Source organism: Triticum urartu, chromosome 7A (assembly GCF_056163025.1).
Source record: "Triticum urartu cultivar PI428250 chromosome 7A, HENAU_Tu73, whole genome shotgun sequence".
NCBI lineage: Eukaryota > Viridiplantae > Streptophyta > Magnoliopsida > Poales > Poaceae > Triticum > Triticum urartu.
Genome location: NC_141879.1, coordinates 145,709,751 through 145,734,101, shown reverse-complemented (window position 1 = coordinate 145,734,101; position 24,351 = coordinate 145,709,751). Strand labels below are relative to the sequence as shown.

Below are 24,351 nucleotides of genomic sequence, written 5' to 3'. Positions count from 1 at the left end.
TTTATTGTTTGTCTTCAAAGACCTCGTGTTTTGAAGACTTTCATAAAAATCGCCTATTCACCCCCCTCTAGTCGATAACTAGCACTTTCACTTGGGCTCCCAAGCAGTTAGAGGTTCCTCCGGAAACTTCCTTGTTTGTGGTGTGCTCTGAAGAAGTTTGTAAAGATGTGGCGGTCTCCTTCAAGACCACCCGAGAGTGATTTGAGGCTCATCCGTTGGGGGTGACTCAAAAGAGAATATAGTGAGCCTTCGTAGGCGTTCTACAAGCTTTGGCTCCGGCACCACTCTAAACGGAGAGTAGCTCTTCCCCAAGGAAGAGTGAACCTCGGGATAAAATCCGCGCCCTCGTCTCACTTGTGGTTAATCCTTTTCTGCTCTTTACTTTGCTTTGTATGCTTATGGGCTTGTTAATGAGTCTGTTGCCTAGAATATTTAGCTTTAAGCTTGCTTGCCATATAGGTTGTGTTCACCTAGTTGCATATCCAGTGAACCCTATTTATCCACTTAACCTTAAAATTGACAAGTAAGATTAAAATTCGTAATCATCTATTCACCCCCTCTAGTTGAACACATCGATCCTTCTAGATGCCCCCTCCTAGCTTATGTTGAGAGTCTCTTGAGTTAGTTTGGGCCCCGCCCGATCTTGGACCATCTCTACCAGCGGAGCTCGTCGGAGATGTGAATGGGAGGTGCTTGGTGCACTCATGTATATAGTAGTGGTAAGTTCTGGTTCCCTTAGAGTGGTCTTGGTGTGACTTTTAGGACCGACGAGATGCCAATGAGGAGCATGCCGCTTGCGCGTGCGAGCAGCGTGTGGCGGCTTGTGGTGGTGCTTTGCCTGGCGGTGGTGGCGCGGTGCCATTCGTTGCTGCTTGGTTCATCACCGACGCGGCCTCCAATAAGCTCGATAGGTGCGCTCATTTAGAGGAGGATCCATCCCCTTTCTCTGCTACTTCAAGCTACCATGGATGTGGATGATTTGTTGGCAAAGTTGGGGGGATCTGGCTCCAGGAGATGGGTTTGGAGAAAATCAGCAGCGACAACTGCCCGTTGGCTGCCAGTCTTCCACGACGAGCCACTACCCTTTCTAGCCGAATGGTGACAATCAATTGCCTCCCAGCCAAAAGTGCGATAGGGGAGGCAGGTGCATCTTCTACATGGAGTTCGAAGCGCTTGAGAGCTGCTGCAATGGTCTTGTCGCCCCAAGTGGTGCGTCCCCGACGACGACGAGGCTTCATCTAGGAAGAAGATGTAATGGACCTGATTGTAATTTTTATTTCTAGTTTAGGGTCCTTCTTGTAAAAGTCAAGGGCTTAGGTGCTATTTACCTTTCATGTGAGTCCTTGTGTGGACTTTGTGTTGTAACCGCCTTACTTTTAATGAAGCTCTAGACCCTTTGTGGCTTTTCCTGTTCAAACAATAATAATGCTCAAGCCTTATTATATTTATGAGAAAATTGCAACGCTCTAATAATCCTACAAAGCAAATAGATAACCCAGAAACAAAAATCATACTCCTTCCGTTCCGAATTACTTGTCGTAGATATGGATGTATCTAGATGTATTTTAGTTCTAGATACATCAATTCTTACGACGAGTAATTTGAAACGGAGAGAGTATTTTTGAATATAAACTCTCTACATTTGTAATTGGTTTGACGAAGCCTTTACGGCCGTTTCGTCTTGTAAGCCGAGGTCCTCCACTTGGGGTGTGTTTGGTTGGGTGTATGAAGGATGCATGAGCCCAAGAGTTCCCTTCTCGACCCACTTTTAGGTGTTTGGTAGAGTGTATGGAGGATGCATGAGTCCACACTAGTTTAGCACAAATACACTAGGAGCATGCATGAAAAGAGTATGCATAAAAAAGGATGTTGGGTTGAGCATGCTTGAAGAGGAAACAACTATACTGAGTTGAGAATGTAATCAAACACACCGTTGGTGGATTGGCGAAATGGGCCAGCCCCATTGTTGGTACTTTGTGCGTATCGAAGCAGAACCGCGCAGTCCAACGGCTCCCATAAAGACGGAGACCCGGGCCCCACCTGCCATCGACCCACATCACGTGAAAGGGAGGCCCCAACCGTTTCCAAATCTGTGGCCGTGCAGGCGTACGTGTGCGCAGTCGCCCGCCCAGCCCACCAAGTGGGCCCGCCTCGAGTCATAGGCAACCACGCGTCCCGTCACGTACCCGCCAACCCGGTAACCGAGCCGAGGATCCGAGGACACGTAACGGCAGCCGGGACCACACGTCAGTCATGCAACTAGAACCGAATCCCCGTGAGGAGACCACGCCAACACAGAGCCGCAGCCGGGTATCCCCTCGACGAAATCGCTCCGGCCACGCAAGCTCCCTCACTGACAACGCGGGACCGCCCCCGCAGCCAGGCTGCCCGCAGCCGCGCGAGTCGCCTCGGGGTGCCCGTGGCATTTACGGCGAGGGCACCTTTCACGAGGCACGAGCACGACGCCCCGAGGCCCAGCCCACTACGACGACACGGTGGGACGCGACAGACAAACGGGCACCGCGATTTTTTTTTACACAGAGAAGGAAAAGCAACCGTCTCTCTCTCCCCTCTTTCTCCCTCCCTCCCGCTGGCGGATCTGAACTCCCCCCAAAATCGTGACCCGAGAGAAACCCTAGCCCCCAGAGGTTTTCCGCCCCCACGACCGCCGTGGCGCCTCGCCGGAGAGCTCGGCCCGCCGCCGACGCCGGCGCCGGCCCGTCCTCCCCGGACGCCGGCGACGATGCGCCGCTCGCCGGCGACGACGACGCGGCCGCCGGGGCCTCGCCGGAGGCTTGCGGCGTCGGCACGTCCGAGCAGGCCAGGAAGGCGCTGTCGCTGCGCTCGCCGTTCGACGGCGAGGAGGCGGCCGCCCGGAACCCTCTGCTGCCCGCGCGGGTCGCCAGATGGGCGGTGGTCGGCGACATGCGGAGGAAGCACAAGAAGGCTCAGCCGCCGGACCCGGCAGCTGCTGTGGAGCAGCCCAAAGCGAGATCCAATGCTTTCTGGGACAGGATGGAGCCTTATTTCCGGGATATGACGCTGCAGGATTTGGAGATGGCAGAGCCCAAGCCTCTCTCCAGTTCCAACTGGCTCGATCCATGCCTTCTTGTGCCCTTTGTGGGCAGTGGCAAGGAAGTGTTGCGGAGACATGTTGATCCGTCTGATGTGGCCGTGGTCGCCGAAAACTCGAGTTCGAACTCGATAGAGGTGGAGAACGGCATGGTGCATAGCAAACATGATCCACATGAGAGCTCAGATTTTGTTTGGAACAGTGCGGAGCTAGTCAATAGCAATGGGGCCAGCAGAGATCACTGTGAACGGGATATGCAGGAGGTGATTTTGCACCAAGACAAGCAACCGGTGGTAATTGAACTAGATCCAGGCAAGAGAGATGGTGTTGTTTTACCGGGCCTCAGCCAGAATCCGGACTCCTCATTGAGTTGGCTCCTGGGAGCAAGAGGACGGGCTGTGCTCACTTCGGAGCGCCCAAACAAGAAGAGGAAGCTGCTGGGTGCAGATGCTGGGCTTGAGCAGCTTGTGGTCCTGCCACCCTTAGAAGGTGACTCTTGTTCAAAGTGTGATGTATGTTGTTTGGGAGAGAGTGATGCTGCCTCCAATAGGATGCTCCAGTGCAATCGCTGCAAGGTGTCGGTGCACCAGAAGTGTTATGGTGTGCAGGTCGAGCCAGATGGCTATTGGATGTGTGCCTTGTGTGAACGGAGGTTGACACAGAGTGATGCAGGCAGGATTGCGTTTATGCCTTGTGTGCTTTGCTCAACGGAGAAAGGTGCTTTGAAACCTGTAAAATGTGAGCCTGGTGGAATTGCAAATGGGGGCAACCTGAATTTTGCACACTTGTTCTGTAGTCTATGGTCACCGGAGGTTTTTGTAGAGGACATGGACTCAATGGAACCTATCACAAATATCGAAGACATCCCAGAGAAGCGGACAAAAATGGTCTGCACTATTTGCAAGATTATGCGTGGTGCATGTGTTCGATGTAGCCATGGTATGTATTTCCACTCTGTCATGTAGAAGTGTGGTCCTTGTGTATACCAGAAAGCCTCTAATTTATGGGATACATTGCACCTCATGGTATCGCTCTATAGTGAAATTCTACTAAATATTTCACCTAGTTTTCTGTCTTCTTATGCTGCTTTGTCGCACTGAAATGGTACCTTTTCCCCCTAGTCCCTTCCTTGCTTTCTTGTGGTAAGGTCTATCATAAACTTACCACGTGTTGTCTGAAATGATTTATTATAGCTAATAACTGGCAAATTCACAGGGATCGAGCAGAATCAGAATTAGACCAGAGTATTGTTTGATTTGCTGGTTTGTTGCGATTACTTCTTAGGAGACAGAAGTAGAACCGGTTCAGAGACTAACAGCAGAAGCAAATTTATAATTCCTGCAAAATAGCTGTTTCATGTTGAACTATTAATCACTCTAATCTGCTGGCAGAAGGCTTTGCAAGGTTGCATAATACTTGCCAATATTGGTCATAGGCAGGCTTTGCATCTTGAGGATGGTGTTCCAACTAAGAATTTAGCTGTTTGAACTGCGGTATTTGATGATTAGACTTTTACTGCTTTTCGGGACATTGCAATCTGTATCTATACCATTGTTGACGATGGAATGTAACACAACCCTACAAATTTTAATTTAAGAACATATAGATTGTGTAGGACAAGAAACATGATGTTTGATGAGATTAAATTGCCCTCCGTTCAATATTCTTGGAAAATTAGTGACCTGCTTTATTTGACAAGCATACTTAATATGGTACTTTGGTTGTACATGGCCGTAAAAACATTCAGTTCTTCTGGAATGATACAATCATGGAAACTGTTAATGGCAAAAGGCCTACGGGTTCCCCTAGGTTTGTTCTGCTCTTTGTGCATATCTTGTTGCCTAAAATGGCTCTTATCTAGTTGAGGTGATCTGATCTGAATTTTGAAATGTGTGTGTTTTTTTTTGGTTGATTCTGTGAAAAGTGTAATGTGTGCTGATATTAACTTCATTAAGCTTAAAAACTCGAAGACTTAAAGCACTTGAGAAATACATGCTTCTAAAATTTCTAATCCCCCCATCCTGGGAGCCAACCTAAGCAACACGCTTCTTCAAAATGATTTTTAGGGAGGGGAGATCCATGCACAGGCATATATGTAAACTAGCCAACAGTTTAAATTGTTTTGCATGGGTGCATGAGTAGTAACACTTGAGTATATGCGATATTTTAGCTGTGATGGTAGTATGCCCTAATAACATCATAAATAACTAGAAATAGCACCAAGCGCTTCGACGGAAGTAACTTGGTGAAAAATCAAGAGCATAAGAAGTACGCAATCAGTTATGGTCTGCTACCCTACTGCCATTATAAGAAGATTCGTTTTCTGATTGAAATCTCAGAAACTTGAGAGCATGCATAGTGAATACTAGCCCTCTGGGATGTCATATGATAGCTATTCCATGATTTAAGTTAGCATGTCAAGTGGATTTTATTTCTTCAGGCTAGTCATTGTTCTCTAACTTTGTCTCATTCCTGTGGTGATAGGAATTGCCAGTGTAAGAGTTTTTATTTTCAACTATGGGGGTTTTAGGGGTTTCTGATGTTGCGCTTCATGAAAAAAACCTTTTGCCTTGGTATGAAGAATAAACATATTTTCTGGAGAATATAGTTCGTATAACATGGGAAAATTAGCTTATTAGATTATAGTTGTTGGTGTGAATACTAAGAAGACGCATAATTTGCTCTAGGCAGCTCCTTGTAAGCTGAACGGGTAACTATGGGCTCTGCTGTTCTTGTTGGTATTCTTATATCAAGATGACAGAACAGTCCCAAATTGCTGAACTCTTTGGAGCAATTGCTTTGAGTAGATAATGTGGGCCATTAATTTTTTTTTTGTGTGTGTGGATAGACATTGTTTTTGTTTTGTTGCTACTTTTAAAATTTGTAAGCCATGTTTAAAGGCATTTTCTTTTGGTTTTAGATATATTATGTCCGTATCACAAATAAGACAGTTTGGACACTGACACCGCCAGGTGTTCTCTTGAGCGTTACTAGGCGTTAGGTGACAAGCAGAATACCTATCATTAACCACTGCTATGCATGCGTTTAGGCAAGATAATTGCTAGGCAGAGACAAAACTAGGAATTTACACCTAACACTTTCTTTAACCTTGTTGATACATGTTCCTTTTTGGTTACTAACTACTTATTTTTTCCAGGGACATGCCGGGCTTGCTTTCATCCTATATGCGCAAGAGAGAAGAAGCATCAGATGGAGATATGGGGAAAATCTGGGCTTAAGAATGTTAGGCTATTTCTTCTCGTATATGCTGTTTGCCTTGGTTGTTTATGCTTGCTAATAGTTTTCTTGTATATCTGTTTGTAGGTTGAGTTGCGTATATTTTGCTCGAAGCATTCTAGAGTCAGAGGAATCAGCTCCGTACACCATGTCAATGGTTTTGCTGAACAGGATACCGCACAAGTTGGGCTGGATGATGAAAACTTTGCTCAAATAAGATCTAAACGCAAGAGTAAGGACAAATTCATGAACTTCACATCCATGAGCTCTAGTTTGTCCAGCCAAAATAAAGCGCAGACAACAGAGCTGGTTACGTCAACATGTGCTGTTAGAGCGACGGAAAGTCAACAAGTTCAATGCACAAATATGGTTGTTGATCAGCCTACAGGAGCTGGGAATCTTGTGAGCAGTTCTGGTGATGTTTCTACATTTCTGAGAAAGGTACCTGCTAATCTTACAGAGCAAGATTTTTGTACAGATGTTTGGTTTTATTACTTAAGTGGGTTTTATGCTTGTACTTCGCAGCTAATTGACCAAGGAAAAGTTAGTGTTGGTGATATACAATCAGAACTGGGTCTCTCATCTGAATCGTTGGAAGCTGCTCTTGTGGTAATTTATATTGGATTTATGTACTTTATATAAACTGTTTCTCTAGGTTGCATGTACATAACTTCTCCTAAACATGATTGGGTCCATTTCTCAATGTGCACTATTTGTTTTTTTCTGATAAACATGGTTGGTAAAATTTGATAGTCTTGTATGAAAGACATAATGCTAGAGATAGAGTTAACTGTAATTTATGATTTTGACATATTCTGTAGTTCTAAGTTATAACAAACTTTATGTCGACTGAAGCTTAGCATAGGCATGTAACTAGGTAGGATAACAGTTACACGTGTTTATATCTTATCTTCTAAAAGTATGTATAGCTGCGTCTATGTAGTGATGTCATAATAATATTTTACATGCTACGTTGTCTAGGCCTTAAATCCTACTACCTCTGTTATTTTATATGGGTTTTTATTCCTTGGCAGCCTGAAACATCCACCTTCTCCCCTGGTCTAAAGTTGAAAATCATCAAGTTGCTGCAAAACTCTATTCATGTGCCTTCTGTTCAAGTGAAATCTCTAAAAGAGGGTTCTGTGGCACCGGAAGGTAACAAACTAGATGCATTTGTGCATACAACTAAGTGTGTGAACAGTATGCTTGTTAATTTTGCTGATTCTTCACCCGGTTGTTCCTCAAGATGTACCTCTGCTCTTCTCTGTCCATTGCGAATAATGATTTATGGAAATACTTATTCTTGGCAATATTACTAGCCATGGCAATGCTGTGTTGTTATCTTAGCTTTATCTGGATATAAGGTATGGATGTGTGGTATTGAAGATTGCTATGCATTTTCTGGCCCTTGATCTGGGAATGCGACATGTTTTTAAAATACAAGGCATATTTTGAGCATGCACAAAGGATTTTTGAAGAGTGTAAAACCAAGAGAAAAACAAAAAGCACTGACCCTGATATCCTTCTTTAAGTTCCTTGGGAATTGAAGAGAGACTAATTAGCTAGTTGAGTCTTAGAAACGAAGAGAGAAAATGCGTCTTAGATGAGGCAAACAAGTGAAAAACTCAATAAAGTCACACGTGTGCATTATTTCTGGAACTAAACGTGGAAAACTGCCAGCCTTACAAACAGAAACACAGCGTTTGTTAGAAAAAGAAAGGAGTTCCTCTATTCAATCAGTTGAAATCAGTATGGTGCGTTAAATAATTACACCAGTGTGCTAGTAGTCTGTTACTACTTACAGTTACTATGACCATTCTATTAGCTTTAACTTTTGACTGTTTGAAATACTCACTTATTATGATGTTCCTTGAGAGTTGAGTACTTGAGTGTAGGGTAGCCTGGTAGTCATAGGATTAAATCTCAAATTATAAGGAATCTGTTAGAGTATTTGATTTTCGGTATTGTAGACTCACTTCTTTCGATATTGTGGACAGGTCCATTGGATAGAAGTGAAATTAAGAACGTAACTGATTCACAACTTGGCTCAGAACTTGAGGAAGGCATCTCTTCATTAGATCATTGTTTTCCGGATGGTGATAAAGCTAATAAAGACACTGATTCAGTTGAAAATTGCGTGCACACTTGTCATGATGGTGGTGACGACCATATTTCGCGCCAGCCTTTTCTTACGTAGGGTTCATCAACCATTTTATGCTTGTCTTTCTTGCCCACTCTGCACAGAGGCAATTTGATCTGTTGAACAATCTAATCTCGTATTTGCTTCATGCAGCATTGATGGTCATGACTACTATATTCATCCATCTATTGAGACAATGTTGCAGAATTTGTGCGACCATATTCCGAATCAAAATAAACAGGCTGAACATTATCATGGTATTCGTTTTAACATCTCGCCATCAATTAAATCACATCAGTTACCATAATGATATTTACATCTCGTGCTTATAATCTACTTTCTTTTGTCCAATTTAAGTAGGAGAATTATCCTACCCTCCTCATGACCAAAACCTTGGTGGTTCACCAACAAAACTTGAGCAATTAACAGATATAGTTGCAGTTGATCAGGCTTCTAAGGCAGATTCATTAGGTATTTTGGAGCATTCACCCCATGACGAAATAGAAGGAGAAATAGTTTATTTACAATCCAGGCTACTCAATGATGTTGCTGCTGTGAACCAGAGATATGGTAAGGGCGCATTCTTTATATTTGCTAAGTTTATTTGTAATTTTTATGGTATTTATTTTTACATAAGTATCGAATCATTTTGGTTGCTGTCCTGTTATATTTATTTACAGATATATCAACTGATTGGTCTTGAGAGTGCAAACTTAACTGGATAGTTGAGTAATTTCTTCTGCTTTCTGAATCGATGTTTCAGTTCTCATTATATCTTGCAGAAGATCTTATGCCTAAGGTTGTCCAGAGTCTTCCTCAAGAAATGGATTCTTCCAATAAAAGAAAATGGGACCATATCATTGTGAATCAGTTCCTTCGTGATATAAGGGAAGCTAAGAAACGCGGGAACACAGAGAGGAGGCACAAAGAAGCTCAGGCTATCCTAGCTGCAACTGCACCTATTGCTGCACCCACCTCAAAAGATGTAAACATTCGGAAAGAGACAGAAAATGATGCTGTGCCTGTCAAACAAGAGGTTTATACTGTTCTTGTGCTTGTTTCACTGATCTTGTGCTATGGATATTCATATTTTTCTTTTCGTTGTTGCAGAGTATTACCAAAGTCCATGCTGGATCTTTAAGAATCAGCCAATTGACTTCGTTGCCACAAACAAAGGATCCATCATTTTCTAACAGTAAAGTCTCAGCTGATACTAATTTTGGCATTTTCGATCTGGCAAAATTTTCCAAGAAAAATGGTCTTCCATGTGATGTGTGCATGCGACGTGAGACTGTATTGAACCGAGTATTTCTCTGCTCAAGCTGCAAGGTGGATTTGCATCCCCCTTCTTGTACTTTTCTAATGTTGCAGTTCAATAAATCATTAACCCCACACGTTTTGCAGGCTGCTGTCCACTTGGACTGTTACCAGAGTCGAACGAATCCCACCGGCCCCTGGAAGTGTGAACGTTGCCAAGAGATGCTATCAGATGCTGTCGTGTCGGATAGTCAATCAGACTGCAGTGGTTCAAAATCCTGGTTGGTGCAGTGCGGTTTGTGCCATGGTACATCAGGATCTCTTCGGAAGACTACAAACGGGCAATGGGTTCATGCTTTTTGTGCCGAGGTACTTCGTCTGACATCTTTATTTTTCATATTGTGGCCTTTGCTTAACTTATTGACATTGTTGACTTCGTCAAATTTCTGTAGTGGCTCCTGGAGAACTCATTCAAAAGGGGACAATGCAATCCAGTAGATGGAATGGTACTAACCTCTTTCCAGCATCACACATGCTCATAATTTTAATATTGAGAAATAAATACTTAAATAGGTCATCTTCCATAATATTATTTCATTGTTTATATATTGATACCATCTGAAGACATCTATTATAAGTTCCTGCTAATTATCTTATTGTAATATTCTGACTACTTGGATCTATCTAAGGAGGGTCTTCTTAAGGGGAAAGACACATGCTCGATCTGCCAACACAATGTTGGCACATGCTTGAAGGTCTGAACTTGTAATTATTTGTTGGACCTAATCTCTAATGATAAGACAAACCAATTCATTTTTGCTATGTTTTTCCTCTTTCAACCATGCAGTGCAGCACCGTAGGCTGTCAAGTTACTTTCCACCCTGCATGTGCTAGAGATGCTGGTCTTTACATGAACACAAAAAAGTTTGGGAGCTTGTGGCAACACAAAGCATATTGTAGCAATCACAGTATTGAGCAAAAAAAGGTAAGTGTTGCTTTAAGATGTTTAGTTGGATATCTTTGATCTGCAACAGAAAACTGGTTTCCCTCAAAATCTGCCTTTTATGGATCTGCTAGTACAATAGAAATGTAGTACTATAACATTCTTCTATAGCAGTCTTATGTTAACAATACTCTTATTTTCTTATTATTCTTCTATAGCAGTCTTATGTTAACAATACTCTTGTTTTCTTATTTGTAAACTTTCACAGGTTGACTCTCAACAATATGGTCCTGCAGAAGTCAAGATCATGAAACAAATGAGGGTAAATGTGTCCATTGCATGCTTTATGTAGTTCTGCTTTGTAGGTATTAGCTGGAAACCTGAAAGTAGCACTATGTAAGAACCTTAGAATTTGAATTTATATGCTAATATCTGTGGTATGTGCCATGCGGGCAATTTTAATAGTTACTAACGAGCAGCTTTAGTTTACTGCTAAACTGTGTATCCCAAGCTGACCAGATTAATGTATGTGGCTATCAGATAACTAGTTGTCGTAGGGTTTACAAAAATAAGAACTAAGAGCGTGTTTGGTTAGTGGCCTGGCCGCTGCACGCCTGGCCTGGGCTCTGCCTGAAACCTGCCTGGTATTTGTTTGGATTGTATCCTGAAAAACAAGATGTCTGCCTGGCCTGGGACTCCTATCAATATGATTAGCCTGGCCCTAGACTAAAAAATAGAAGAAAGTAAAATATTACTGCCCAGGCAACATGATTAGCCTGGCCGAGGCGTACTTTTTCCTCCGACTGGCCATCTGCCTGGAAGCAACGACCAGCCATGAGCGGTACTGTTCATTGAGTAAAATATCTTTAAGCACTAAATGACAAAATGACCATCCAGGAAAGGAACCAAACACATGAGCCCTGGCAAGCCTGGTCAGGCAGAAAAAGCTCACCATCCCAGGCTCAATTCAGGCAGCTGTTTTTACCAGGCACGATGTCCAGGAAAGGAACCAAACAGCCCCTAAATTGCTTTTGCCTTTAGCTTTTTGCAAGCTGTAGATGCTTTTTAGGCTATTTATCTGGAAGTTGAGAAAAATATTTTTGGAAAGTATTATCTCTGGACCAGTTTGAAGCAATTATGATGAAGAAATATGAACTCCTAATTTATTTGGATTTTGGTAATGTGTACTCAACGCTAGCTTGAAGCCAGTGTTTCTATTGCTGGTGGTGGCATCCGTGTTTTAAGTGTTATAAACAAGGTTGTTTCCATAGGTTAGTATTCGATGAAGCCTTAAACGCTCTCTGTCCTTAGGTTAGTATTCGAAACGCTCTGTCCTGAGTTGGCTTATCTTTAGTGTAGATCATTATAAGTGGCACTAATGACTCTGCATATATTACTAACACAAGGCTTGTGCAGTAAAAGAGCACCTTCTGCTTACGAACTCTTTAGGGTTAAACGTGCTTTATGCTAACGTAATATTACCTCTCACGTGGCAGGTTGAATTGGAAAGATTACGTCTTCTTTGCGAGAGGGTTGTTAAAAGAGAAAAGGAGAAGGTACTGTATCTGTGATATGCATTTACTTTTTGTGCCTTTTGGTTGCCCAGAAAACTAGACTTCATCAGGCACTAGTATGATCTCTTCGAGAATTACTGGCATTGTTCCTTTGTGCTAGTAGTGATAGTGCTGATTGACCTGCATCATTTGATTTCATAATTATTGTATTATATCTGATTTTCCTATCAACGCCTTAGTTGTGGATATTTTTCTACTGAACTATCCCTTCAGTCTCAAGATCTGAGTACCCCACATATTATATCAAGAGTAAGTTGAACTTAGTATACTTTGGTGAGCAATTGATGCATGAACATAGCGAGTATAAATTTGACCACACATACTCAGACACTTAGATATATTGAACATTCTAGTACTTAAAAAAGTTCCCCAGATACCCGCCCCACAGCAACATGTGACTTGTATCTTGAAACAGAGTGGGTTGCAGCAGAAGAATTGAGGACTGGTCCCTTCTCCTTTTCCATAGATTTTTATGTTTGCAGATATGTTCTTTTTTACTTACCAATGTTGGGCTTTAATGACCCAGTTACTCTGTTGTGGTGGGTCGGCATATTGTTTCAAGGTGATGAACGGCGGATACTTAAGATTTATCATTCAGGGAACTGGGTTGCAGGTTAAAAATTACTATGAACCAGGTTCTAGTTTAGACTTCTTGACAGGCGATCCAAATATATACTGTACTGTTTTTCCTGTCCAGGTGATTTGGTACATATCATGCGGTTGTGAGACATTTAGAAATGGGGAATTCAGAAATAATATAAGATTCTGGGTAGTTAATTTCAAAGTGAGTGGGTGTGATGGTGGCTACAAAGAGATATGCTATTAAACAAAACGTATTAATTATTAAATACTCATCTGAGATGCAGTAAAGAGTATACTTCAAAACATCAATTGTATACAAGGTTTGTTGATGCCAGTTTATATGATACTTTGTCATACGTTAGTTGTCTAGCTGCAATAGTTATGGAGTTTTTACATGCCAACTTTTTTTTTATATCAGAAAGAGTTGCTTGTATGTGAACATGATATACTTGCTGTGAAGAGGGACTATGTTGCCTTCTCGATGCGGGCTTCATGTTATACGCCTGCACCTGGAGCAAGTTCAGAATCTGCCACTACTTCCGTTAATAACAATTCATATGGTGGAAAAAGGCAAAGGTCGGATGATATCACAATGAGATCAGATGATGTGACAGTGGATAGTACTATTCCCAGGAAACACACTATCAGGTTCCCAGTGCATAGCAAGGACACTGATAGGAATACAGCTGACAGTTCGACATCAACAATATCATATAAGCGTAAGTTGGATGATGTGGAATCACTCGCTCTTAAGAATCTTCAAGAAAGAGCAGCTACTGCCATGCAGAAATCAGAAGATGGAGAAACAAAGTCAACAGATAATGCCATGCAGAAATCAGAAGACGGAGAAACAAAGTCAACAGATAATGCCATGCAGAAATCAGAAGACGGAGAAACAAAGTCAACAGATAATGCCTTGCAGAAATCAGAAGACGGAGAAACAAAGTCAACAGATAATGCCTTGCAGAAATCAGAAGACGGAGAAACAAAGTCAACAGATAATGCCTTGCAGAAATCAGAAGACGGAGAAACAAAGTCAGCAGATAAAAAGGTTCAGTATTTTTTTTCCGCAGTTGATTTATATTCTGTTACATCCCCTCATTGCTGATATTTGAACTATATGACGTTGCAGCATGAGGAAACAGCTAAAAAGGAGCCCGCTATCACATCTGACCAAGCTGTGTCGCAGAAACAACACCCTCCAAAGAGACTTGTTTATACTCGCCGTGGCTCCTCCAAAAAGAAGCAACGGAATCAGGATGTTGTAGTACAAGGGCCTGTTGGTGGATAGCAGCAGCGTATCGAAGTGGCTCCTTCCTCCATGGCCAGGGAACATGGTTTCTTGCCCAGCGTCCGAGAAGCAGATTGCAGCAAGCGGGGCTGGCCAGTGTTACCATCTCATCACACAGCCAATGGGGCACGGACGGGCGGAGGTTATAAAATGGTGTGCACCGGGCCCTGCAGTGTGATTTGAGCTTCCAGCCAGAAGGTTTTACCCCCTGAGCTGATGCCACTCAGATGACGTGGCGGCATGGGTGAATTCATCCACTAATTAAGTTATCCGAGGGCAGATTTTGTGAAATATGCTCTGTACGTTTGTCATCTCTGCAGTCATTAGTTTAGTCTTGTAACAGAGAACAAGTAGCTACATCTGGTGGATGATGAAAGAAGAGGGAGGGGGTAGTAGGGGGGTTGTCACTGACTGACATCTGTAGTTGACAAATTGACTTGTGTAGTTAACGTAGGCCATCCATCTGCACATGAATTATCTCTGTACAACAGCAGCAGCATATGTAGGCCCGAATGTACACAGAATTTGGCTGCTCGGTTGATGAGTATGCGTGTGGGTGTGCTTACCTTAGCCTGTGACCTTTGAGACGAAACGTTGCCGGTTTCATGAATCCTGGTAGAGCATAGCAACTTGATGTTTAAACTGTTTGCAGTTTCAGCTTCCTTCCATATGGCACTTGTTTTTCTGAGAAAACCGAGCTGCCATGCGGTGATGTCCTACTATTATGCGTTGAAAACGTGATGGATTCCATTTTAATGCCACCTCCATCTATATGTTTGTTCCAAATGTCATGATTGAGAATTGCACCGTGCAGCCATGGCACTGGCAGCATCTCCAGGCCTGGCTTGGACTTTGATGCCCGCATCTGGACTGACCATACGCAGGCATGTCAACGTCCCCAACCTCCCAGTCTCCTATAGATTACGATCCCATATTCCTAATGTCGTCGATCCCAAGGCCCTTGCACCCACACCTGCGATTTGGCACCGGCACGGACTTTGATGCCATATGTCATCGACTCGCCCTTGTTTTGGCATGTCAACGTCTCCGACCTCCTAGATTATCATCCCAAATGGCATAGACTATGAGGTCCCAAACGGCAGATGTGCGGAATGAAAACGCCGGATTCCCGGGACTGTTTTTTTCAAAGAGTTGGGCTTGTAGCAGTGGACATAAGTTAGGTCGCGGATTTTGACCCTTTTGCACCTCAAAGTAGGCCTCGTATTGACCTGCCGACAAAGCGCCGAAAGCTATATGCATCTTCACTGAGCCTTTTGGCGCATGGCGACTTGGACGTACCTGCGGTGATTTTTGACCGACGACTTATAGTTAAGCTACAGAAACAGTAGATGTTTGTTACTAGTAGGAAGTTTTTGGTTGCAGATTGGTAACGCAAACGCAAATGTAATTGGATTACACCGTTAATGTAAACGGTATGGGCAAAAATTATATCACTTTGTAAGACACTTATTTTGAGACGAAGGGAGTACTTTGTTTGGCTACCTACGTTGTAATGTTAATGAATACCTTGGACAACATCGTTCGTGTCTAGGGCCTGAGAGCGAACAACGACAGTGACGGCGGCGCCGACGGCGGTTGCAACGACGGCGACTGGTTGCGGCGACGGCATGGATGGCTGGTAGCGGCAGCAACGCTTTAGCCAGAGAAAATCACAGAGGATATAGCGAGGAGGGAGACGGGCTGTAGCGGCTTTCGTTACGTACAATTTCGACCGGTAACAGATTTGTACTAGGCTGGGATCTAATACCATGTTATGGGATTACGGAGCAACCAAAACAAACAAGATTTGGGGGTATCCGTTAACACTGTAATCAGGTTATGATACAAAAGCACGAAGCAAACACCTACGTAATGTTCATAAAATCTTTGCGTATTATAAACCGGCACGGCCACATGTCCCTCCTCCTCCGCCTGCCGCTTCGGCGGCGAGATTGCATGGGAACCCTAGATCTGTGGTGCGGCATTGTAGTTAGGTCTTTTAAGGTTAGAGTTTGGTTCCTTAGCGACAGTGTTGTGGTGGCGATAGTGGTGCAGTTTGGGTCAGCAATAAAGTTTCCCCGAGTCATGGTCATTTAACTAGGGACATAGGTGAGGCTACTGGATCGTCTGGTCGTTGCTCTTATGAAGTGATGGACCCGGTTATGTCCTGATGCTATACATGTGGTCTTTGAAGGCGTCTTATGACGGGGTACACAATGATACTTCGTATCTTGGTCCTGTGGCTCCTTCTCCGACGTGTGATGTTCCTCCAGTTTACGCGTCATAGGGGAGCTTGTGAGGTTAGGTCCCCTGAACCCGTCTGACTGGATGGGTGGTCTTCTAGTCTTCTTCTCCGGGGCGACGGTTTATTTTTCAAATCACTATCACCGCCATCTTCTGGCTGGACCGACGACTTCCTAGCCGTTACGTCAACATTTTCCTGATGATGTTTGGAGGAGCAGAGATGACATCGAGCTTCGCTCATGGCGCGTCGTCCATGAGTGTAGGAGGAAAGATGGCGTCTTTCCTCCAGTAATGACACGCGTGTAATTTTTAATTTCTGTAAGGACGACCTTGTAAGGGTTGATCGACTTTATGAAGGAAATATGCCCTAGAGGCAATAATAAAGTTATTATTTATTTCCTTATATCATGATAAATGTTTATTATTCATGCTAGAATTGTATTAACCGGAAACATAATACTTGTGTGAATACATAGGCAAACAAAGTATCACTAGTATGCCTCTACTTGACTAGCTCGTTAATCGAAGATGGTTATGTTTCTTAACCATAAACAAAAGAGTTGTTATTTGATTAACGGGATCACATCATTAGGAGAATGATGTAATTGACATGACCCATTCCATTAGCTTAGCACCCGATCGTTTAGTATGTTGCTATTGCTTTCTTCATGACTTATACATGTTCCTATGACTATGAGATTATGCAACTCCCGTTTGCCGGAGGAACACTTTGTGTGCTACCAAACGTCACAACGTAACTGGGTGATTATAAAGGAGCTCTACAGGTGTCTCCAAAGGTACATGTTGGGTTGGCGTATTTCGAGATTAGGATTTGTCACTCCGATTGTCGGAGAGGTATCTCTGGGCCCTCTCGGTAATGCGCATCACTTAAGCCTTGCAAGCATTGCAACTAATGAGTTAGTTGCGGGATGATGTATTACAGAACGAGTAAAGAGACTTGCCGGTAACGAGATTGAACTAGGTATTGGAATACCGACGATCGAATCTCGGGCAAGTAACATACCGATGACAAAGGGAACAACGTATGTTGTTATACGGTCTGACCGATAAAGATCTTCGTAGAATATGTAGGAGCCAATATGGCATCCAGGTCCCGCTATTGTTTATTGACCGGAGACATGTCTCGGTCATGTCTACATTGTTCTCGAACCCGTAGGGTCCGCACGCTTAAGGTTTCGATGACAGTTATATTATGAGTTTATGAGTTTTGATGTACCGAAGGAGTTCGGAGTCCCGGATGAGATCGGGGACATGACGAGGAGTCTCGAAATGGTCGAGACGTAAAGATCGATATATTGGACGACTATATTCGGATATCGGAAAGGTTCCGAGTGATTCGGGTATTTTTCGGAGTACCGGGTAGTTACGGGAGAAGCAATGGGCCTTGATGGGCTTTAGTGGGAAGAGGAAAAAGGGCCAAGGGGCTGCTGCGCCCCCTCCCCTCTAGTCCGAATTGGACTAGGGAAAAGGGGGCCGGCCACCTTTCCTTCTCCTCTACTTCCTTCTCCCTTCCTCCCCTCTTGGTGGACTCCTACTAGGACTTGGAGTCCTAGTAGGACTCCACATCCTGGCCGCACCAAGCCTTGGCCGGCAACCTCCGTCCTTTATATACTGAGGCAAGGGGCATCCCATGGACACACAAGTTGATCCACGTGATCTTATTCTTAGCCGTGTGCGGCGCCCCCAGCCACCATAGTCCTCGATAATATTGTAGCGGTGCTTAGGCGAAGCCCTACAGCAGTAGTGCATCAAGATCGTCACCACGCCGTCGTGCTGACGGAACTCTTCCCCGACACTTTGCTAGATCGGAGTCCGGGGATCGTCATCGAGCTGAACGTGTGCTAGAACTCGGAGGTGCCGTAGTTTCGGTGCTTGATCGGTCGGGCCGTGGAGACGTACGACTACATCAACCAAACGCTTCCGTTGTCGATCTACTAGGGTACGTAGATCATACTCTTCCCTCTCGTTGCTATGCATCACATGATCTTGCGTGTGCGTAGGAAATTTTTTGAAATTACTACGAAACCCAACACTTTAATATATGGCCGTTTGCACTTTTGCAAAACAAAAAGAAAAGAAAAGTTATGTACAAGCTTAAAGAAGAGCAACACCTCATGCCAGGCACCGGCGGGAGCAACATCTTGAGACCGTGGCATATGAATACAGATGCCTCATGACAAAAAATAATTTGAAGTATATGTGTTAATTTTTTCTCCCCAATACAAGCAATACTAGTGAACCTCACCAAAGAATAAAAAATGACTCTAATTACACATGCATCCCTCCTCTCCATTTCAACTTTATGCATCGGACCATACTTTTTGTCTGTAAGCACCCGTCTTTTGAAGAGGATCCCGTTTCTCCATCCGAACCTACTTTTTTTTGTTATCCGATCCTACATGACATGTAAGGCATCACACTGGGGCTATGCATTGGCCATGCCCTAAGAGCAACTCCAACGGGCCGACCCAAACGGACGACGATTTCATCCGCCTTTTGTTCGTTTGGGTCGACCGTCCGCCCGGCGTCCACCCTGTTTTTCACATGGGTCGGTAGCGCGCCCAACGCGCCGACCCATATGTGCAGGCGTGGCCGGCTGGCCGTCCAATTTTGCATTGCATTCAACATATTATGAAATGAAAATTTAACAAACAAAATAGTACGTCGAAATAAATAGTATAGTTTACAGGCTAAATAAAAAAAATTCACATAGTTTTACAAATGAATAAAAGAAGATACATTTATTGGTTGCCAACATGAGTCTACATATACTCAACCAAATCATTTTGCAGTTGCACGTGAGTTTCCCAATCACACATGTCTTCATGAAACTGAGTGAACTGCTCAAATGTTGCCGCTACTCCATGCTCAGGCACAACATTCTCACCCTGAAACTGAAAGCCTTGATCGTACAGACGTTCCGGGCGCTCGTCTTCTACGATCATATTGTGCATGATCACACAAGCAGTCATCACTTCCCATAGTTTCTGCGTGCTCCAAGTATTAGCAGGATACCGAACGATACCCCATCGAGATTGCAAAACACCAAAGGCACGCTCGACATCCTTTCTAGCACTCTCTTGCTCTTGGGCAAATCTTTTCCTTTTCTCTCCAACAGGGTTGGGTATTGTCTTTACAATAGTGGTCCACTGAGGATAGATACCGTCACTCAAATAGTACCCTTTGTCGTAGTTGTGGCCGTTGACAGTAAAGTTCACCGGTGGGCTGTTGCCTTCGGCAAGCCTAGCAAACATCGGCGAGCGCTGAAGCACGTTATATCATTGTGTGATCCAGCCATGCCAAAGAAAGAGTGCCAGATCCAGAGATCTTGAGACGCCACGGCCTCTAGTATGACAGTGCAAGCCCTGACATGTCCCTTATACTACCCTTGCCAAGCAGAAGGGCAATTCTTCCACTCCCAGTGCATGCAGTCTATGCTGCCAAGCATCCCCGGGAAGCCCCTGCTAGCATTCATCGCCAACAAACGGGCTGTATCTGCAGCTGTCGGCTCTCTCAAGTACTCAAGGTCAAACACAGCAATCACAGCCTTGCAGAACTTATACAGGGACTCTAGGCATGTAGACTCGCTCATACGGACGTACTCGTCAATGAGATCATAGAGCACTCCGTATGCAAGCATTCGGATGGCGGCAGTGCATTTCTGATAAGAGGAGAAACCAATCTTGCCGACGGCATCCTCTTTGCACTCGAAGTAGTCATCATAGCCGACCACTCCCTCTCTAATACGGTTGAAAACATGCCTACTCATACGGAACCGGCGGCGGAATTTGTGATGTTTGAACAACGGGTTTGTTGTATCAAAGTAGTCCTTCCAGAGAAGGAAATGCCCGCTCTCTCGGTTACGATTCAACGCGGAAGGTGGCCCCGAATGGAGCCACGGAACAACGGCCGCTGGTTGTTGAGGTGGTGATGGACCAACACGGCAGCCAATATCACCTCTTCGTCGTCGGACGACGAATCGTTGGAGTCGCAAATGAAATTGTGGAAAAAGAACTCGTCGGCGGAGTCCATTTTCGTACCTTGGCAAACTGTCGAACAGCTTGCGGGCGTCGAAGAAGGAGACGGCCGGCGAGAGGAGACGCGGCACCCACAGACCAGCTAGCTGCCCTGCCGGCGTCCGACGAGCGTGCCGGTCGTATGTGGCGGGGGCGACGAGGCGTCTTCTTGGTCGCGGACGGCTGTGCGGTGGGGGAAGCGGCGGCGGGCGACTGGGGACAGGGGCGGCGTTGCTGGGCGAATGTGGAGGCGGCGGCAGCTGGAAGAGTCGCCGCAAAAATGGGCGACGACATCGGTGACGGAGGAGGCGGGGGAGGGGGGGTTGCTTGTTAGCCGGGGAGGGAGGCCAATGTGTCACAGACCAGCGGACCCGGGGACAGGAGTAAGCGACCGCGCACGCGTCCGTCGCATGTCCGCACCAACACAAATCAGGCTAAAAAATATGCCGAAAATGGGTCGCCCGCGGACGAATAACGGACGCGCGTCCGTTTGAATCGACGCGTTGGGCCGCCTTTTCTATCCGCGCCGACCCAAACGAACGGCCGCAGACAAAATGGATCATCCCATTGGAGTTGCTTGCCAAGCCTTAGCTTTGGAATTTTCCAAACTCTGTACAAGTAGTACAACCGAAGCGCCCGGCCTTCCATTGGAAAGGCTCATGCGTGTGCGCCGTCAGATCAGCTACATGGACGGCCCAGTTTACACGGCCGCACAAAACGTACTCTACCGCCGCCACGTCGGCGCGCTTCACCCGATCAGTGCTACGAGTTCTACTACTCCTCTGTACAATTTCACCATTACAGCGATGCTACGAGCTTGTCGCACTGCGCCGGCGCGAAGGACAGCAGGTCCCTGTGGAGGTCGTAGACGACGTGCGTGTTCTGCTGCTGGTAGTTGCCGATGACGGTCTGCTCCCCGGCCGCCGCGTCCAGCACCAGGCACATGACCCGCGCGCCGTGGTCCTCGAACACGTAGTTGCCGCGCGGCAGCTCCCAGTCGGCGCCGTCCAGGTGGAGCGTCAGCGACGGCACGGCCACGGCCCGCCGCCCCCGCCGCCCCCAGAACGGCGCCGTCGCCGGCAGCGCGAAGCAGAGGTCCAGCGCCGCGCCGGCCTCCGCGCCGATCACCGGCAGCCCGACCTGCGCCACGAACTCCGCCTTCACCGCCTCGTACACGTCCTCCGGCAGCGTCGTGATCGACGCGCCCGAGTCGATGATCGTCGACCTCAGCCGCCGCTCCGGCACCGGCAGCCGCTTCGAGCCGACGCTGATGCCCTTCAGCGAGAGGAAGTAGAGCGACGGCTGCGAGGGGTCCTTGAGCAGCGGGGTGGACTGGAAGGCGGCGCCGCTCCGAAGCTCGGCCGCCGGGCCGAGCGTCACCAGGCTGCTCTTGGACTCGAACATGGACGTGAAGCAGTAGGAGAAGCTGGTGACGCCGAGCTGCGACGGCAGCGACCACCGGCCCCGCCCGAAGCCGGCAATGCCGGTCTCGTTCGCCTGGAAGATGCCCTTGTTGAAGTGGCCGCAGCCGAACGTCAGCCGCCGCTCGGAGCGGCCGTCGGCATTGCCGAAGGTGAAGCGGTCGGCGGCGAGCTGGCCGACGGTGAGCGACTTGTCGCCGTAGTGGTAGACGTAGACGCAGCTCCGCTCGCCCCAGCTCCCTCCGCCGCCGCCGCACGACGTGAACGGGAGCGCGCGGCACAGCGGCGCGTCGCAGGGGAGCGCGGCGTAGGTGGAGGACCGGGCGGGGTCCAGGAGCGGCACCCCCTGATCGAAGCAGTCGAGGCAGGGCGCGCACTGCGTCCAGACGAGGTCGCTGCCGGTGTCGAGCGTGAGCGCCACGGGCCGCGGCGGCGTGCCCACGGACAGGTGCACCAGGTACTCGTTCGTCACGATGCTGCCGCCGCCGCCGGCGCCGAGGCCGGCGCGCACCGGCCGGTCCGCCCCCGCCTCCGTCTCCCGCGACGACAGCAGCCGCCGCCGGCGCGCCCTGGACCGGTGCGCCATCCGGCGCACGAGCTCGGGCCTCGCGAGCCCGAGGCCGGCGTCGGCGTGCGTGAGCAGCGCCGCGATCCCGGCGCCCGGAGCGGACGCGGCGAACGCCGGCAGCGCGAGCAGGACCAGCAGCGTGGCCACGAGCTGCCGCTTCATGGCTGGTAGGTGGCTGAAGGCAGTGACAAAGATCGCCGGGAGCTAGTCGCGGGATTACGCTGCTTATTTATGTTCCATTTAGCAAGCTGCGTAGTCGTGATTGGATTAGTCATTGGATAATTCAGGGGAGCAGTAGTTGGGTGATGTGCCACTGCCTACTGGATGGCTACTTCTCGGCGGAAGCCAGTAACAGCAATCTTAAAATAAGATTGCTTGATAACCAAAAAATCAACAGCACTTTTGTTGCTCTTGCACTTGTCAGGGATCGATCCATGCCCTCGTTTGTGTGGTGGTTTGCATAGGTGCAACTGAATTCATGTTTTTGATGACTCACAAGTTTCATGTTTTGATGACATTTGTACGAAAGGTGTGATAATTTGGCTCTGTGCATCTCACGATGCTAAGACGGAGGGGGACATCTCGTAGGGCACAATGTGCTTTCGCGCGTGGAACGCATGCACGCGCTGCCAGAACGACCCCCCTCTGCTCCTGCCTACGAAATCCACAGATACGGCCAACCACACATCACACAACAACTCATTCTCCATGGTTGAGTACGCCGCCATCCTTTGTACTCTAAAAAAACGACATGCCGTTCGAAAATAAGCTTAACGGCATTTGAACGAACACCTACCGGGCGTGGTGGTCGCCATGGACGAATTTGACCCCCGGGACAGGGGGGGGGGGGGAGTGTACCTGGCTACGGACGGGACCTGGGTGGACTACGCTAAGGCAAGCAGACGCGTTGGTGCTGGTTGCAGAGAGGTACCGCGGCGGTTTCGGAGGAGAAGGGTGCGAATGCAAAGTAAGGGGGAGAAGGGGTGGATTAAAAGAAAATGGGATCGGAAGAGGAAATTAGTGGACCAGGGTGTCGAGCCCTACATGGCTGTTGTCCAGACTCCAACAAAAATGCGTCTGAACCGCTCGGCAGCCGATGTAGCCCTGCGTTGGATGGCACAACACGTCCGGACCATACGGTCCGTACGTATAAGGGCGATCTGAGGGTCAGCATTGGAGATGCCCTTAAAGATCATGTACCCAAAAGATGTCTCTATGGTTAGCATATTTTAACAGTATAGGCGCCAAAGGTTCAGAGAAGGGTTCTCAAAGATGTAGCTAGCCTGTGTAATGAACCATTAACAAATATCGGTGTCCTTGTGCTGTGATTGCTTATCTTAAAAATCTCCTCCTGATCCTAAAAAAAAATATATCTCCTCGGATCTATCTTCCGATCATAATAGTGTTTCTTTTCTTTCATTTTACTACATATTTTTTGAAATGATCTTTTTACATATTATTTTTCTTTGTGAGGAACCTTTTTACATATTTACATTTGAAAATTCCGTCTCTGTCTCAACATCATACACGCTGAAATGGAGCACATGAATTTGGCTGTCAAACATAGGTCGGTGCACGGACTGGAACAGCATGTATAGTTTGACCTTGACGCCTCGTCGGCTACCTATGCATGTGGCTGGGCTGGATGAACGCGTGAGAAATCGAAGTATAGCAACGTGATGGTGAGTGAGAGCGTAAGAATTTTGCGTTACTGCATCTGTGGACATCGACTTGTGATTAAACCGGTCGACATGTTATGTTCTTCCGTAGGTGATGAGTAACATATCTCTTCTCTCCTACTTAGGCCTGTTTGTTTCAGCTTTTGCTTCTGCTTTTGCAGCGTTTTCACTTTACCCAAAAAATCATAAAAACTTCTAAATAGGTCCTTTTGGAGCTTTTATGGTTTTTGACAAGTCAATATAACAATATTTGGCTCCCGAAACCATAAAAACTCCAAAAGCATCTATTTAGAAGCTTTTATGAC

At 46.4% G+C, this 24,351-nt stretch overlaps 1 protein-coding gene and 1 pseudogene across 2 annotated transcripts; one reads left to right on the top strand and one right to left on the bottom strand.

Annotated features, from left to right (window-relative positions):
• The first annotated feature begins 2,505 nt into the window (after positions 1-2,505).
• LOC125525736 (uncharacterized) lies at positions 2,506-14,739 on the top strand. 2 transcript variants are annotated; one of them, XM_048690741.2, is made up of 18 exons: positions 2,506-4,012; positions 6,231-6,316; positions 6,398-6,751; positions 6,836-6,919; positions 7,345-7,465; positions 8,308-8,503; positions 8,604-8,707; positions 8,811-9,020; positions 9,233-9,486; positions 9,561-9,779; positions 9,855-10,076; positions 10,160-10,213; positions 10,397-10,462; positions 10,555-10,692; positions 10,919-10,972; positions 12,147-12,206; positions 13,225-13,857; positions 13,939-14,739. In XM_048690741.2, exons 1-18 carry the CDS (start codon positions 2,926-2,928, stop codon positions 14,095-14,097), a joined length of 4,101 nt encoding a protein of 1,366 aa, XP_048546698.2. In that variant the 5' UTR covers positions 2,506-2,925; the 3' UTR covers positions 14,098-14,739. The 2 variants fall into 2 exon arrangements, with proteins under 2 accessions (XP_048546698.2, XP_048546697.2); XM_048690740.2 differs by having other exon boundaries at positions 8,808-9,020.
• Positions 14,740-20,970: 6,231 nt separating this feature from the next.
• Positions 20,971-22,804, bottom strand: LOC125525737 (aspartic proteinase nepenthesin-1 pseudogene; annotated as a pseudogene).
• Positions 22,805-24,351: the final 1,547 nt, after the last annotated feature.